Source organism: Daphnia pulicaria, chromosome 4 (genome assembly GCF_021234035.1).
Source record: "Daphnia pulicaria isolate SC F1-1A chromosome 4, SC_F0-13Bv2, whole genome shotgun sequence".
Taxonomy (NCBI): domain Eukaryota; kingdom Metazoa; phylum Arthropoda; class Branchiopoda; order Diplostraca; family Daphniidae; genus Daphnia; species Daphnia pulicaria.
The window spans coordinates 1,075,876-1,088,212 of NC_060916.1; the positions used below are offsets into that span (position 1 = coordinate 1,075,876).

Genomic DNA, 12,337 nt, shown 5'->3' on the forward strand with positions numbered 1-12,337 from the left:
CAGTTGGATGTCGTGCACTCTCATTCCGAACGGATGGCTGACTTTGCTTGCGATGACTACGAGTTTTCTTAGTCTTTTGCAGCGATTGATGTACAAAGTCGCCACAGGGCAAAGTCTCTTTAATGTTTAAGCAAAATGTACTCTAATCACGTAGGTTAAGCAAGAAACCTGACACCGGTTGGAGCTTCTGGAACAGAAAAAACTGCGTAGCTAATGTCGTTTGCTGCAATGTCGCAACTTTTCGATGTCTTCATCAACCAACTTCGAGTTTAGTTTAAACGTTAGTCTTGATCGAGCACCCATCCGGGTGAGAAGATTGAACTTGCTGATTTCTTTTTTATCCAGCAAGTAACGGTAAAACAAAGCTTCCATTTTTTAAACAAATTTTGAATTTAGATCTTTATCCGTACGTTATGAATTGTTATTGGAATTGCATGTGATGTAATGTCTTTTTTAATTTTTTTAGATCGGGTGAAAATGGCGGTTTGGGGCATTTTGCTCACGGCTGCCACCCTTTTGGGGCCCATGGTAAGCGGAGACAAGATCAAAGTGAGCCAGCATTGCGTCACGTCCAACTCTTCCATTGACAGCGTTTATGCTTATGCAGAGAAGGGGCTCAACAGCTCAAGGACATTACGCCTTTCGAAATTCAGCGGGAAGGTGACATCCATTTCTGATTATTATTCTCGAGGTTACCAGTTTCTAACAGTCTGGCAAACCGCCAAGGGTGCGCATTCCGTATCCTCTGACACCTGTTTTATTTTGTTTTCTGTTTTTCCTTTTTGAAACAAAAGGTGATGCTCCTTGTTAACGTGGCAACCTACTGAGGGTTCACCTATCAGTACCACGAATTGAATGCACTACAAGAGGAGTTTGCCAATGATTTGGTTGTTTTAGCTTTTCCTTGTAATCAATTTGGACAGGTATTACTATTTTTAGAAAATGCCACTAACCTCTCCTGGGTGATGTAAAAACCGATTTATTGAACTTTTCACAGCAAGAACCCGGAGGTACTGATGAGGAGATTTTGAACGGGATTCGTTACGTCCGGCCGGGAAACGATTTCCAGACGAACATAACGCTTTTCCGCAAGATTGATGTCAACGGCGCTAACGAACATCCCTTATATTCTTATCTGAAAGTAAGTGATGCTTTTTTGTTATCATCACGACGTGTGACGTCGTAATACTGGATGGCGCGGATCTTGATTATCTTTTCCCGTTTTTTAATAACAGAAAAGTTGCCCGACGACTCGTGATTTTTTCGCACCAGCCACGAGACTGGATTACAGTCCAATGCGCAACAACGACGTCCGCTGGAATTTCGAAAAGTTTCTAATCAGCCGCAAGGGCAAACCTGTGAAACGTTACGATGCCAGTTCTCGGGTCTCGGATATGCGCGATGACATTGAATCCCTTCTTTTCCCCTCTCTCGTGTAGATGTTGTTGTTTATGAATCTTATTTTTTTTCCGCTTGAGGGAACTTTTAACTTGCTTGTAAATGTTTTAGAAGCAGCCGTGTTGTTGTGAGGGGGAAAAACGAGATTGGCGCGCGTGACGTAATGACACTCCAGGTCTCAACCGCCCGAAATATGGCGGCGATTTGGAGAAGAGGTTTTGAAATTCGGTTCGACTTGAATTAAGGATGTGACGGACGAGAGATCATTTACCATCTCGCTCTCGTTTTCGTGCTCCCTTGTGCATTCGGGGGCCGTCAGATCCGGTTTCAGTCGCCGGTTTTGTCCGCTCGAGTCCGTTTCGTACTTTCCCTCACGACGGCTGTGGATGAATACATGGAAGTTTAAGCTACAAATGAAGCACAACAGTTTTCCTTTTTAAATGATGCATTTGAACTCGAATGGGGCGGTGCCAGTTGACAGGATATTGCCCCGTCCTTATTAGTCTAATCGTTGGGGTTTTTTTCCCAAAAGAAACGCAATAACGCCCCTCTAAAAGTTAATTGACTCTTCCTGTATGGCGACTATTTCAACCACAGCGAATCTCGGTAGCTGCACAAGTCGTTCTCTGACTCGCAGTTCGTGGCTATGGTGGCCGCCACTGCTCAGATGGTATTCGAATTTTTAAAATTTAGTTTTGTATTGAATTTGTCATTAATCGGAGCATCTTGTATTTCCCTGTTTTAGATGAGCGCCATTAGCGTCGTGTTGCTGACGCTGATGCTGTGGGGTCGTCAAACTTTCGCTGAAGATGATGTCGTTATTGAACTTCCTAAAAGTCAACCATGTCATTGTAACGACACCATTTTTCGATTTTCCGAGAAACTTCTGACTAAAGATACTGACATTCGATTGTCAAGTTTCAGGAACAGGAATGGCAAACAAAAGGTAACTCATTTCTTTCATTGGATTTTTTTTTTTTTCACTTCAATTAAATTTTGGGGACAATTCAGGTATTGCTGGTCGTCAACGTGGCGACTTACTGAGGGTTTACCGAACAGTACATCGAACTGAATGCACTACAAGAGGAGCTGGCCGATAATTTGGCCATTTTAGCTTTCCCTTGTAACCAGTTCGGCAAGGTAAATCCGCTCCGTTTCCCTATCGATTCAACAATCAAAATGTCCAACAACTTTCTTATTTAAATGACTGCAGCAAGAACCAGGTGGGTCAGATTTGGAAGTGTTGAACGGAATCCGTTACGTTCGACCGGGTAACAATTTTCAACCCCAAATGAAACTATTCAGAAAGATTGATGTCAACGGCGATAATGAACATCCTTTATTTTCTTATCTGAAGGTGAATAGTGTCAAGTTATTATTTTGTATAGCTATTAATGTTACTAATTGTGTTAAAAATTTACAGAGTTGCTGTCCGCCTACTCGAGATTATTTCCAAGAAGCCACCAAATTGTATTACACCAAAATTCGCGTCAACGATATCCGCTGGAACTTTGAGAAATTCCTTGTTAATCGCCAAGGGGTGCCCGTAATGCGCTATGACGCAAGTGCTAATGTTACGTACATGCGCCAGAACATTGACCAACTCGTTAATTCCTAAAACTTCTTCTCCCTTTTTTTTTTTAAATTTTAATTTGACATTTTCTTTTTTCTTGTTACGTTTTTCTGTACATAATATTTCCTCTCTTGTTTCTCTGCATTTCAAATGAGCGCTTCGAAGGTTTGTACGTAATTGACATATGATCCTCTAGATCTCAACTGTCTGAAACATGGCGGCGGTCTAAGGGGAGAGGCGAAGCTCGGATGGCTGGATACGAGCCCGAAACCTTGAGTGAATTTCTGTTTTTTTTTGTTTTTTTGTCACTAAAGGAGCTCTTTTGTGCATAAGGGCAAGTCGGGTCAAGTTTCCGGACCACAGTGAGTCTGTCATCGACTGCAAACCCTGCGAATTATCTCTATTTGTCGCTGCTGCTCTCTATTTGATTCACTAATCCAATAAACGTACGATTACTGTCAAAGACCGAATGAGGTAAATAACGTCTCGGCTCCATTTCAAAACAAGAAATCAAATTACGTATTGGGTATTGCCTGTTGTAAGCTTGTAACACAAAAAGTAAAGAAGAGTAACTTGATCCATCTAAGTAACGCGAAACAACATCGAAACTTAACATTCGAGTGTCTTGAAGGACATGTCCTTTTCGAACCAAAATCTTAATTTATTTTTAGTATAGAATTTTGAACATGGATTGATTAAATTTAGCGCATACAAAAAATCCGCAAGTTTTTTTGTTTTTGTTTTTTTACAGATGGAGAACATGGGGGATGACAAAATTCATCGTTGGGCTTGGGATCAACGTTTAGCTTTATCATGGGCATGGAGAGATTAATTAATGATTTATTCATTTATTGTTAATTTGTTATGCTCGTTGATGACTTGATGCTGATGTTTAATAAATCAAAATTGCTTGAGGTCAATTTCAAATTTTACACTGGCAAAAGAAAGAAAGAAATAAAGAAAGTTGGATCTGGTTGGGTATTTTGCTGTTTCCAGATTTTCCACTTTCCATCTTATTTAAATGATGAACTGGCATCGCCGCTTCCCGATTATCAAGGAAGTTCGTCTGCACTCTGCAGTGTAAAGTCAAATCAATCCAAGTATCCAACTCTCCAGTCTGGAGTCTCTATTGTCTCGTTAATAAGTTAGAAGGTGAGGCTGCAAACACAGCATAGTGTTGTGTTAAAGTTGAAACAATTCTATTGGTTGATTATAGTGAGATGGAGATTTTAGAGACGTTGATGTTGAGATGTTGTTGATTGATTCTAGAGAGGTTGACGTAATCAGAGGAATAATTTGCCATCACCATTCATAAGACCGTGAACAAACGATCCTGGCACTTGGCAAGATGAAGAAGACTAAGACACCACCGACATTGAAGAAAATGCCAAACGAACGTCTTCACACGTGGAGGCAGCAGGTAAAAACTTTTTTGTTTCTGTCTCGAAATTGAATTGCGAATTGTCTATCGACATGTGCCCCAGTCATGAACTCATAGTTCCCATTAGAAACTGGTAAATTAACTAATAAGATATGATTAAATTTAATGACCGTTGCTATTCTTTGTCTTCCTTTGCATGCGGGTGCCACCGTGCCAAGTTTCATTTTATTTTGTAAACCCGAAAATGACGAGTACGTAGAGAACAAAAGCGTTTCATTGTCGTGTTGAATTTGTGTTATTTCAAGATGCGAAAGGCCAACAGATTTTAAAAATGATGAATTTTTTCTCTTAAAAATCTGGTAAATCAAAACGAGTGTTTCACGTCCCCCTTATTTTTACAGATAGACGAGCAAATTTTTCTGCGGTAATGCAGAATTGTAATGCAAATTCACCAGTAAAAAGTTTATTTGAAAATTCCGATCCGTCAGTGAATTAGACGCGAATGAATTTTCTCGTATTTGTAAATCTGGCAATCAAAATCGGTTGTATGCTTGTCACGTCCACTTTTTTGCAGATAGAAACATGAAAATTGGTTAGTGTGTATTCCTCAAGTCTAGTTACGTACACAGTTAAATATTTTGTAAAGAAATTCCCACCCCTTAATGAATTGGAATCGAATGATTTATTTTCCCTTCCACCTTAAAATTACCTTAACCAAATTTTCATGTCGACGATGATTTTGTGCGTTTTGGACATTGAAACTAAACCCTCAAATGGACGCCACAATTTCCTCCTCCAACATGAAACCTGTGAAATGGGTCTGTCGGTAAAAGCCTTCATACAAATACGAGGATGAACTAGCCATATAAGAAATCGCCACCCAGACTTGATCGTCTTTTTTCAAGTTCAGCGTCGACTGCAGGGTCAATGGACTCAATTGATCAGCGGCGCCCGTATTTTCTTGAATTAAACTCGACCCGATTGCATTCCCGTTCAAAAAAATAACAGAAATAAACCCAACAGCAGATGAAGATCTGAGATGCGCCGTTCCCGCGAAAGAGAAAAAATAAGTTCCCGGTCGCGGTGCCGTGAATATTCCCGATGTCAAATCCATGGCGTTTCCCTCGTTCACCAAGGCCGAATCGAACGGAATTGGAGTTCCAGCATCGTAAAATGAAGAATTTCTTTGCACGTAGAAATGGACGGGCGCCGATTTAACGTCGGCGTAACCGATCCACTTCTGGAAACCTTTTCATTAATTTTATGTAGAATTGAAAAAATAGATAATAATTGCAACTGAATAATTCGTGAAAAATTTAAACATTTACCCGCATCGCTAGGGAGTTTAGTGAAATCGCAGTAAACCGATTCTATCATCGCCGATCCCATGACGGAATAAAATCCGCTCAGGCTGTGCCCAATCATTTTGAGATCCCCGCATGAAGACGGCAGTCCGTTGATGGAAACAGCCGATTGATTATTGCTAATTGGAACAGAGTCAGTTGCTGCTGCAGTGCATTCAATTTTCTCTCGTGAAAGGGAAGTTAAAAGCGAATCTTGTTGCTCAACTTTGGCCTCCAGTACAGTCACTTTGGCCTGCAGTTCAATCGCTGTCGATTCCAAGCCCTTCATTTGTTCAACTTTGGCCTCCAAACTTTTCACGACTTGTTTCATTTGAATCTATTGCGAAATGAAATAAAATTACAGTAAGACATTACTAATTAAAAATTGAATCGGGCAGTCAACGACAGAAGCGTCGCGTGAAAAAAAAATTGTTAAATTCTTACATAATTTTCCTTCAGTTGTAGGAATTCTTCCTCCAAGGAAAACGCAGCGCCAGTCGAACTCGTCGTCCAGCAGATGAAAACCAACAGCAAAACAACTTGGGTGAGTGACGCTACAGAAAAATGTGCCATTCTTTAGTTGTTCTGAATTATAATGAGACTGTATTTTCCCACTCGACATGCGTTTCAATTTATACAGTTCGATGCATTTTTGCGTTCAATTCAAAGGTTAGTGATAAATTGAGAAAACGGGTCTTTGTGTTTACTTATAATCCCTGTCGAAAGAAGATAAGTTTACGATTAGAATTTTGAATGTCAGTCTCATGGTCTGATATTATTTGTTTTGTACGTGGCTATGGGCAATCTATCGTTTGTTGAAGCGGGGATTACCCTGCGGACTGGTCGAACGAGGAAAAGAGAAGAAAAATAAATCCAAATAGAAATCAATTATTGATTCAAAGATTTTATTTATCACCTGCGTTTTTTTTTTACTGTTTAATAATCGTAGTCTAAAAACAGAACTGACAATTACGGTATGCCTAGGAAAATTTTAATTTGGAATTGAAATGAAATTGTGATCGACGAAGTGCACATTCTCCGATCGTGATTCGCATTAGCAATCGTTTTATTAACTTTAACCCAACTTTTCGCATAGTATGATAGTAATCGTAGCCCAAATGTATCATATTTCTAAAATACTTAGCTTAATAATCCCCTAGAAGGGTTTTTTTTCGGTGATTCTTATCATTAATAGGTTAAATCTTTAGCTTTACTTGAAACGTGGAATGAAATGAAACTTTTAAACTTTAAATTCCATTCCTGTTTTTGATTCTTCTAATTCTTCCATTTCTTTTGTCATTTTATGTAGCGGATGATTTATCCCTCATGACATGACACCGTGAATAAATGATCCTGGCACTTGGCAAGGCGAAGAAGACTAAGACACCACCGACATTGAAGGGAAGGAGAGGCAGCAGGTAAGAACTTTTCTCTATATGTCGCGAATTTGAATTGCGAATTGTTGATCGACATATGCCCCAGTCGTGATTCCCATTAGCAACCGTTAAATGAACTAACACGAAATGATTAAATTTAATGACAGTTGCTATTCTTTATCTTCCTTTTGCGTGAAATTCTCGTTTTAATGACATTTACTGTACGTAGGGACCAACAGCGTTTCATTGTCTTACTTATTAAAAATAAAGAAGATGTGTAGACGCATCGTTTTCGTGGTGATTTCAAGTGAAATTTCAAAATCAAAACCCAAATCAATTTTTATATCGTCGATCGCCTTTTTTCAAGTCCAGCGTCAACTGGACAGGGTCAACGGACTGTATTTATTAGTGACTTTCCTGTTCTCTCGAAAAAAACTCCCCCCAATTACATTCCCGTTCAAATTCAGATCAGAACTGAAAGAATAATAATAATCCCATGAAGAAGATGAAATACACACCGTTCCCGCGAATTAAAAGAAATAAATTCTCTTTCGAGGTGCTGTGAATATCCCCGTGGATGATGGACCACGAATCATGCCCTTGACGTATGAAATCGAATCTGTCAGATGTATTTTATGAATTCCAAGAAGGCCGGTGAAAATCGAGAATTCGTATTTAGACGAAAACCACTGCTTGTAATGTACCTGTTAATAAGCGATTAACTTCCTTCCTATTTCTGTGTGAGATTTAGATTGCTACCCATTCAAGAACCCGGTTTTTAGTCGTTATATGGAAAAAGACTGCTAAATCCGAAATGACCATTTTCTGCTCTACCCAAATGCAAATGAAAACAGGAGAAACGACGGTTAACGGTTTGCACGAGGGTATTACGTACCGTATTACTTTATCTAGGTTAATGTCAGCTGAAACTGGTTGAGAAATCAGATTTTGGAATGAAGAACGAATTTTTTTTTCTTTTTGCTATTGCACGCTAAACCAATTCTAAACCACGTCCATGTTTGTAAGTTGCGAACTAAATAAGAAGGTGAATGGTTATTTTTAGAAAGAATTGTACTTTCATAAAAATTGTCCTGTTAACACTGACCGAACGACGATGAAATTAAATTGTTAACGAGACCAGAGCAGTCGTGTCTAATTTTGACAGGATATTGGAATTTGGAACTCATTTGATCATCACATTTCTTGATTAAAATCGTACACATTTTGATTTAAACTGCCAAGTCCTTGAGTTTTTCTTTTGCTAATAATCAATTAAAGCATTTTGATTTTCGGGTAAAATTCAAAAGAATCCTCTAGCTATTTATTTTCATTTACAAATTTTAATTAATTAGTGGTTTAATGCTATTTTCATTAGGCATTGTATACTTTCACCTATACTACATAAAGGGGGACAAAAGGCGAAAGGGAAACTGTACAAAAACCGGTTAGTTAAAAGAAGTGAAAAAATGACGCCTTTTTCATTTTCGTGGTCAAAATGCTATGGGAAAATAATATTCAATAGGGTCTAGCTATTGATCAAGTGTTGTTCTCATATTTCATCCTTCTATTGTTTTCCCCGATCCATTAAAAAATCGTCAACGAAAATGACTGAAAATGTCATTGAAGTATCGGTGGATGTGCTCTCCCCTTCTCACCGAATTGCTAACGAAAACAACTGCCCAAGTGATTCTTGTGTTTACGGTGTTCTCGTCCGCAACGCGACCAAGACATTTGGATCTGGAAGTAAGAAATGTGCAGTTCTGCAAGGACTGAACTTGTCTGTTAAACGAGGATCAATGTAAGAAACGCTATTCCGTCCCAATTTTATTTTGAATTCTGGGAAATTGTACGGAAGGATAAACTAAACTAAAACTAACTGTTTTATCATTTTTTTAAAGATACGGATTGCTAGGACCCAGCGGCTGTGGAAAGACGACATTGCTAAGTTGTCTCGTCACTTTACGCTCCTTAAACAGTGGGGAGATTCAGGTGTTGGGACACGAACCAGGCTCTCCTAAAAGCGGAGTTCCCGGACCGCAGGTTGGCTACATGCCACAAGAATTGGCACTGTACGGTGACTTCACCATCAAGGAGACACTGACATACTTTGGTCGCCTTTACAAATTGAAAGCGACTTTTATGAAATCGCAATTGAAATTTCTGTCCAGTTTACTGGATCTGCCAACGAGTAATCGTTACGTCAAGACGCTGAGTGGCGGACAGCAACGGCGCGTCTCGTTCGCCGTCGCTTTGTTTCACGATCCTGATTTGCTCATCTTGGACGAACCGACAGTTGGCGTTGATCCTATACTAAGGCGCAGGTAATTTTGTTCAATTTCCCATTGTTATTCTAATTCATTAAAATTTTCTTATTTGACAATGCGCAGCATTTGGAACCACCTTGTCCGCCAAAGTATCGACCATGGAAAAACGGTGATCGTCACGACTCACTACATCGAAGAAGCAAGACAGGCCAACACGGTATGATAAATTACATTTAAATCTTACCATTACACGTAATATAAATGCTGTTGGATTTTTAGATTGGATTGATGCGTTGCGGTCGTTTATTAGTCGAAGATTCGCCCGGTAATCTGTTAAGGAATTATGGACTCTCCACATTGGAGGATGTTTTCCTTCAACTCAGCAGGAAGGAAAATTCTAAAAATCCAGAAGTCGAATCTGCAGAGATTGAAGCAAATATGGCCAGCATGATTCCGGGTTCCAGTGAGTTAGACCCCAACACCGGCGCAGCGCAAACTCTGCCAGAAATCGATAGAGTTTCCGTAACGAATTTGGACCGTCAGTGTGACATGAATGGAATTGCATTCCCATCGACTGGTTGCTCTTCTCCTACAGTAGTAAATCATTCATGATCTTTAATGCACTTAATTTTAAATTTTTTTTTGTGACCCCAGAACAGGCAAACAAGCCCTTGTGCACCCAACACAAATTCAACTAACGACAGGGAAAGAAACAATCGACCTACATCCGGAATTGCATTATTGGAAGAAAAATGGGAAATATTCAAAAAGGCCCTGCCATCCCCCTATCGGGTTGGGGTCCTTGTTCGGAAGAATTACTTGGTGTCTATTCGGTTTACATTGTGAGTTTCTTTTTTAGTATTTGACTGAATCAATAAGTTAAATATTTTTTACGATGAAGACTATTTATAGCGACTTTCTTCCTGCCCGCCACCCAAACGTACATCTTTAACTTGTGCATCGGACAAGACATGACTGGCCTCAAAATGGCCATCGTTAATGACGAAATCGATGTGAACCAGAGTCGTCTATGCAACAATGCAACGGATTGCTCGTATTTTATGCTCAGTTGTCGCTATCTTCGAAACATCAAGGACAACATCATCCAGGTTGACTCATTTCTTTTGAGATTTATTATCGATTGCATGGCGGAAATGTTTTTTGTTTTTTAATGCATCAGGTTCCCTATGACAATTTATCGGATGCTCTGGAAGCTGGAAGGAATGGCCAAGTTTGGGGCGTCATTCACTTTGGTCAAAATTTCACCGAAGAATTTGAGATGCGGGAGGATTCGACAAGTAAAGAAAACATAATTGGGAGGCAAATCAACATCACAATGGATTCTTCCAGTGAGTAGAAAGAATATAAAAATTTTATTTCTCAATTATTCAACGTGATAGTTTGCATTTTTTGACAAAGATCAAATGATTGATGCGTTTGTTAAAAAATGGCTCGGGGAAGCTTATGGTGATTTCCTCAGGGAATTTATGGGTGTGTGCGGATACAATCCAGAAGCCAGTTCATTGCCTGTAGAGGTAACCTTTTCTTTTAGAATGATCCAATAAATTGTGGATGATTTGATTTTATTGTTTTTTTTTCTAGTTTGTCGATCCAGTCTACGGTCAGAAAGACACAAAATTCACCGAGTTTATGGCTCCTGGTCTTATTCTATCGTAAAATTTATTCACACGAGTTCAAATAATTTTCTGCATTGTAAACTATCAATGTTTCAACTTGTTTTTTGACACAGGACTATCTTTAGCTTGGCTCTTCTTTTAGGATCCGATTCCTTCGTCCGCGAAAGAATGCTTGGTCTAGTTGAACGCAGTTTAGTCGCTGGTAAAAATGCCAATTATCAAATTAGAAATTGTAATTCGCATTTGATTTAATTCTATTAATCCTTCCCAGGCGTGAAGATGAATGAAGTGTTTATCAGTTATTTAGCCAAGGAATCCATCACGATGATTATCCAAACATTATTACTTTACGTGGTCCTTCTTTTTCTTTGTGACATTCCTTGTCGGGGCAGCGTATCCTTGGCGATATTCATTACGTTTCTCGAAGGATTTTCCGGAATGTGTTTTGGTAATGAATGAAGGGGGGGGGGATTCTTTGCATTTCGATTTAATTATTTTCGATTTTGTTAAATTTTTTTGAAATATTTCAGGTATGATGATAGCCTCGATTTGCGATACCACAAGTGGCGTTATATACGTTGCGCAATCCTATTTCCTTCCTAAATTATTTTTGAGCGGCTTGTTATGGCCCATCGAAGCAATGCCGGTGTTTCTCCAATATGTCGCCTGCTCACTTCCAACGACTTATGCATCGGTATCATTGGGAAATGTTTTATCAAGAGGTTGGGGTCTAGAACGACCTGAAGTTTACTTTGGAATTTTGACCACCGTTGCGTGGATTTTTGGTTTTTTAATTGTTGCCTCCGTTGTTTTACGGTTGCGCAAACATTCGAGTTAATAACATGTATTACAGTTTGGGTATATTTATTCGTTCAGGCACAATCACGTATTTGCCACCGCTATATTGCTGTTATTAGCACTGTATACATTTAATCTAATCCGCACTGAGAACGAATTTATTCATTGATATTTTAATGATTTTATTTTGTAGATAACGTTTACTTTGTCTGATAAAGCGCAGTTTGTTGTTAGCTGGTCAAAAGTTAGTACCCTTTTTATGAATTAATTTTATCTAACCAAACAACTTTTCTGTTTTCGTAAAATCTATACGAAAAATAGGACAACGGTAAAACCAGTTCTTGAACCAGAAATCCTTGAAACGAAACATCCTACCAGTCTATTCCCTACGATTCTAATTTGTATATGCTTTAATATTTTACCGCGATTTAATGAAATTGAACTTCCCAGAATAAGATAAAAATCAGCGAGAAAGAGTGAAAAGAAGAAAGTAAGTATCAATAGGGAATAATTCCAATATGCGAGATGGTGTTATGAACCTGTTTGGGCGATGAACGTCCTTTCTTT

The 12,337-nt window shown here is 39.0% G+C and overlaps 4 protein-coding genes and 1 pseudogene across 7 annotated transcripts in view; 4 read left to right on the forward strand and 1 right to left on the reverse strand.

Annotated features, from left to right (window-relative positions):
* The window catches only part of LOC124336387 (calcium uniporter protein, mitochondrial-like), an 878,707-nt gene that overhangs the window by 517,686 nt on the left and 348,684 nt on the right, over window positions 1–12,337 (forward strand). The window lies entirely within an intron of this gene.
* LOC124336457 (glutathione peroxidase-like) lies at window positions 240–1,812 on the forward strand. Its single transcript, XM_046790277.1, has 5 exons — window positions 240–354; window positions 467–660; window positions 795–923; window positions 998–1,141; window positions 1,236–1,812. The coding sequence occupies exons 2-5, from the start codon at window positions 478–480 to the stop codon at window positions 1,437–1,439; spliced, it is 660 nt and encodes a 219-aa protein (XP_046646233.1). The 5' UTR covers window positions 240–354; window positions 467–477; the 3' UTR covers window positions 1,440–1,812.
* LOC124336437 (glutathione peroxidase-like) lies at window positions 1,897–3,436 on the forward strand. Its single transcript, XM_046790247.1, has 5 exons — window positions 1,897–2,068; window positions 2,144–2,344; window positions 2,410–2,538; window positions 2,612–2,755; window positions 2,822–3,436. Exons 1-5 carry the CDS (start codon window positions 2,045–2,047, stop codon window positions 3,014–3,016), a joined length of 693 nt encoding a protein of 230 aa, XP_046646203.1. The 5' UTR covers window positions 1,897–2,044; the 3' UTR covers window positions 3,017–3,436.
* Window positions 4,025–11,916, forward strand: LOC124336099 (ABC transporter G family member 20-like). 4 transcript variants are annotated; one of them, XM_046789742.1, is made up of 15 exons: window positions 4,025–4,123; window positions 4,241–4,391; window positions 6,155–6,239; window positions 7,005–7,113; window positions 8,970–9,392; window positions 9,459–9,552; window positions 9,615–9,929; window positions 9,990–10,177; window positions 10,237–10,444; window positions 10,516–10,684; window positions 10,755–10,870; window positions 10,938–11,008; window positions 11,086–11,174; window positions 11,244–11,420; window positions 11,503–11,916. In XM_046789742.1, the coding sequence occupies exons 4-15, from the start codon at window positions 7,043–7,045 to the stop codon at window positions 11,808–11,810; spliced, it is 2,229 nt and encodes a 742-aa protein (XP_046645698.1). In that variant the 5' UTR covers window positions 4,025–4,123; window positions 4,241–4,391; window positions 6,155–6,239; window positions 7,005–7,042; the 3' UTR covers window positions 11,811–11,916. The 4 variants fall into 4 exon arrangements, with proteins under 4 accessions (XP_046645698.1, XP_046645697.1, XP_046645699.1 ...); XM_046789741.1 differs by having other exon boundaries at window positions 4,083–4,186; XM_046789743.1 differs by lacking the exons at window positions 6,155–6,239; window positions 7,005–7,113 and having other exon boundaries at window positions 4,083–4,186.
* LOC124336340 lies at window positions 4,942–6,301 on the reverse strand (annotated as a pseudogene).

What these genes read in the sequence shown, in the direction of transcription:
- LOC124336099 (XM_046789740.1), top strand. Translation starts at nt 8,676, where the DNA reads ATGACTGAAAATGTCATTGAAGTATCGGTGGATGTGCTCTCCCCTTCT. An exon ending in AAGCAAGACAGGCCAACACG is followed by an intron (nt 9,553 to 9,614) that starts GTATGATAAATT and finishes TTGGATTTTTAG; the next exon opens with ATTGGATTGATGCGTTGCGG. An exon ending in CCAGTTCATTGCCTGTAGAG is followed by an intron (nt 10,871 to 10,937) that starts GTAACCTTTTCT and finishes TTTTTTTTCTAG; the next exon opens with TTTGTCGATCCAGTCTACGG.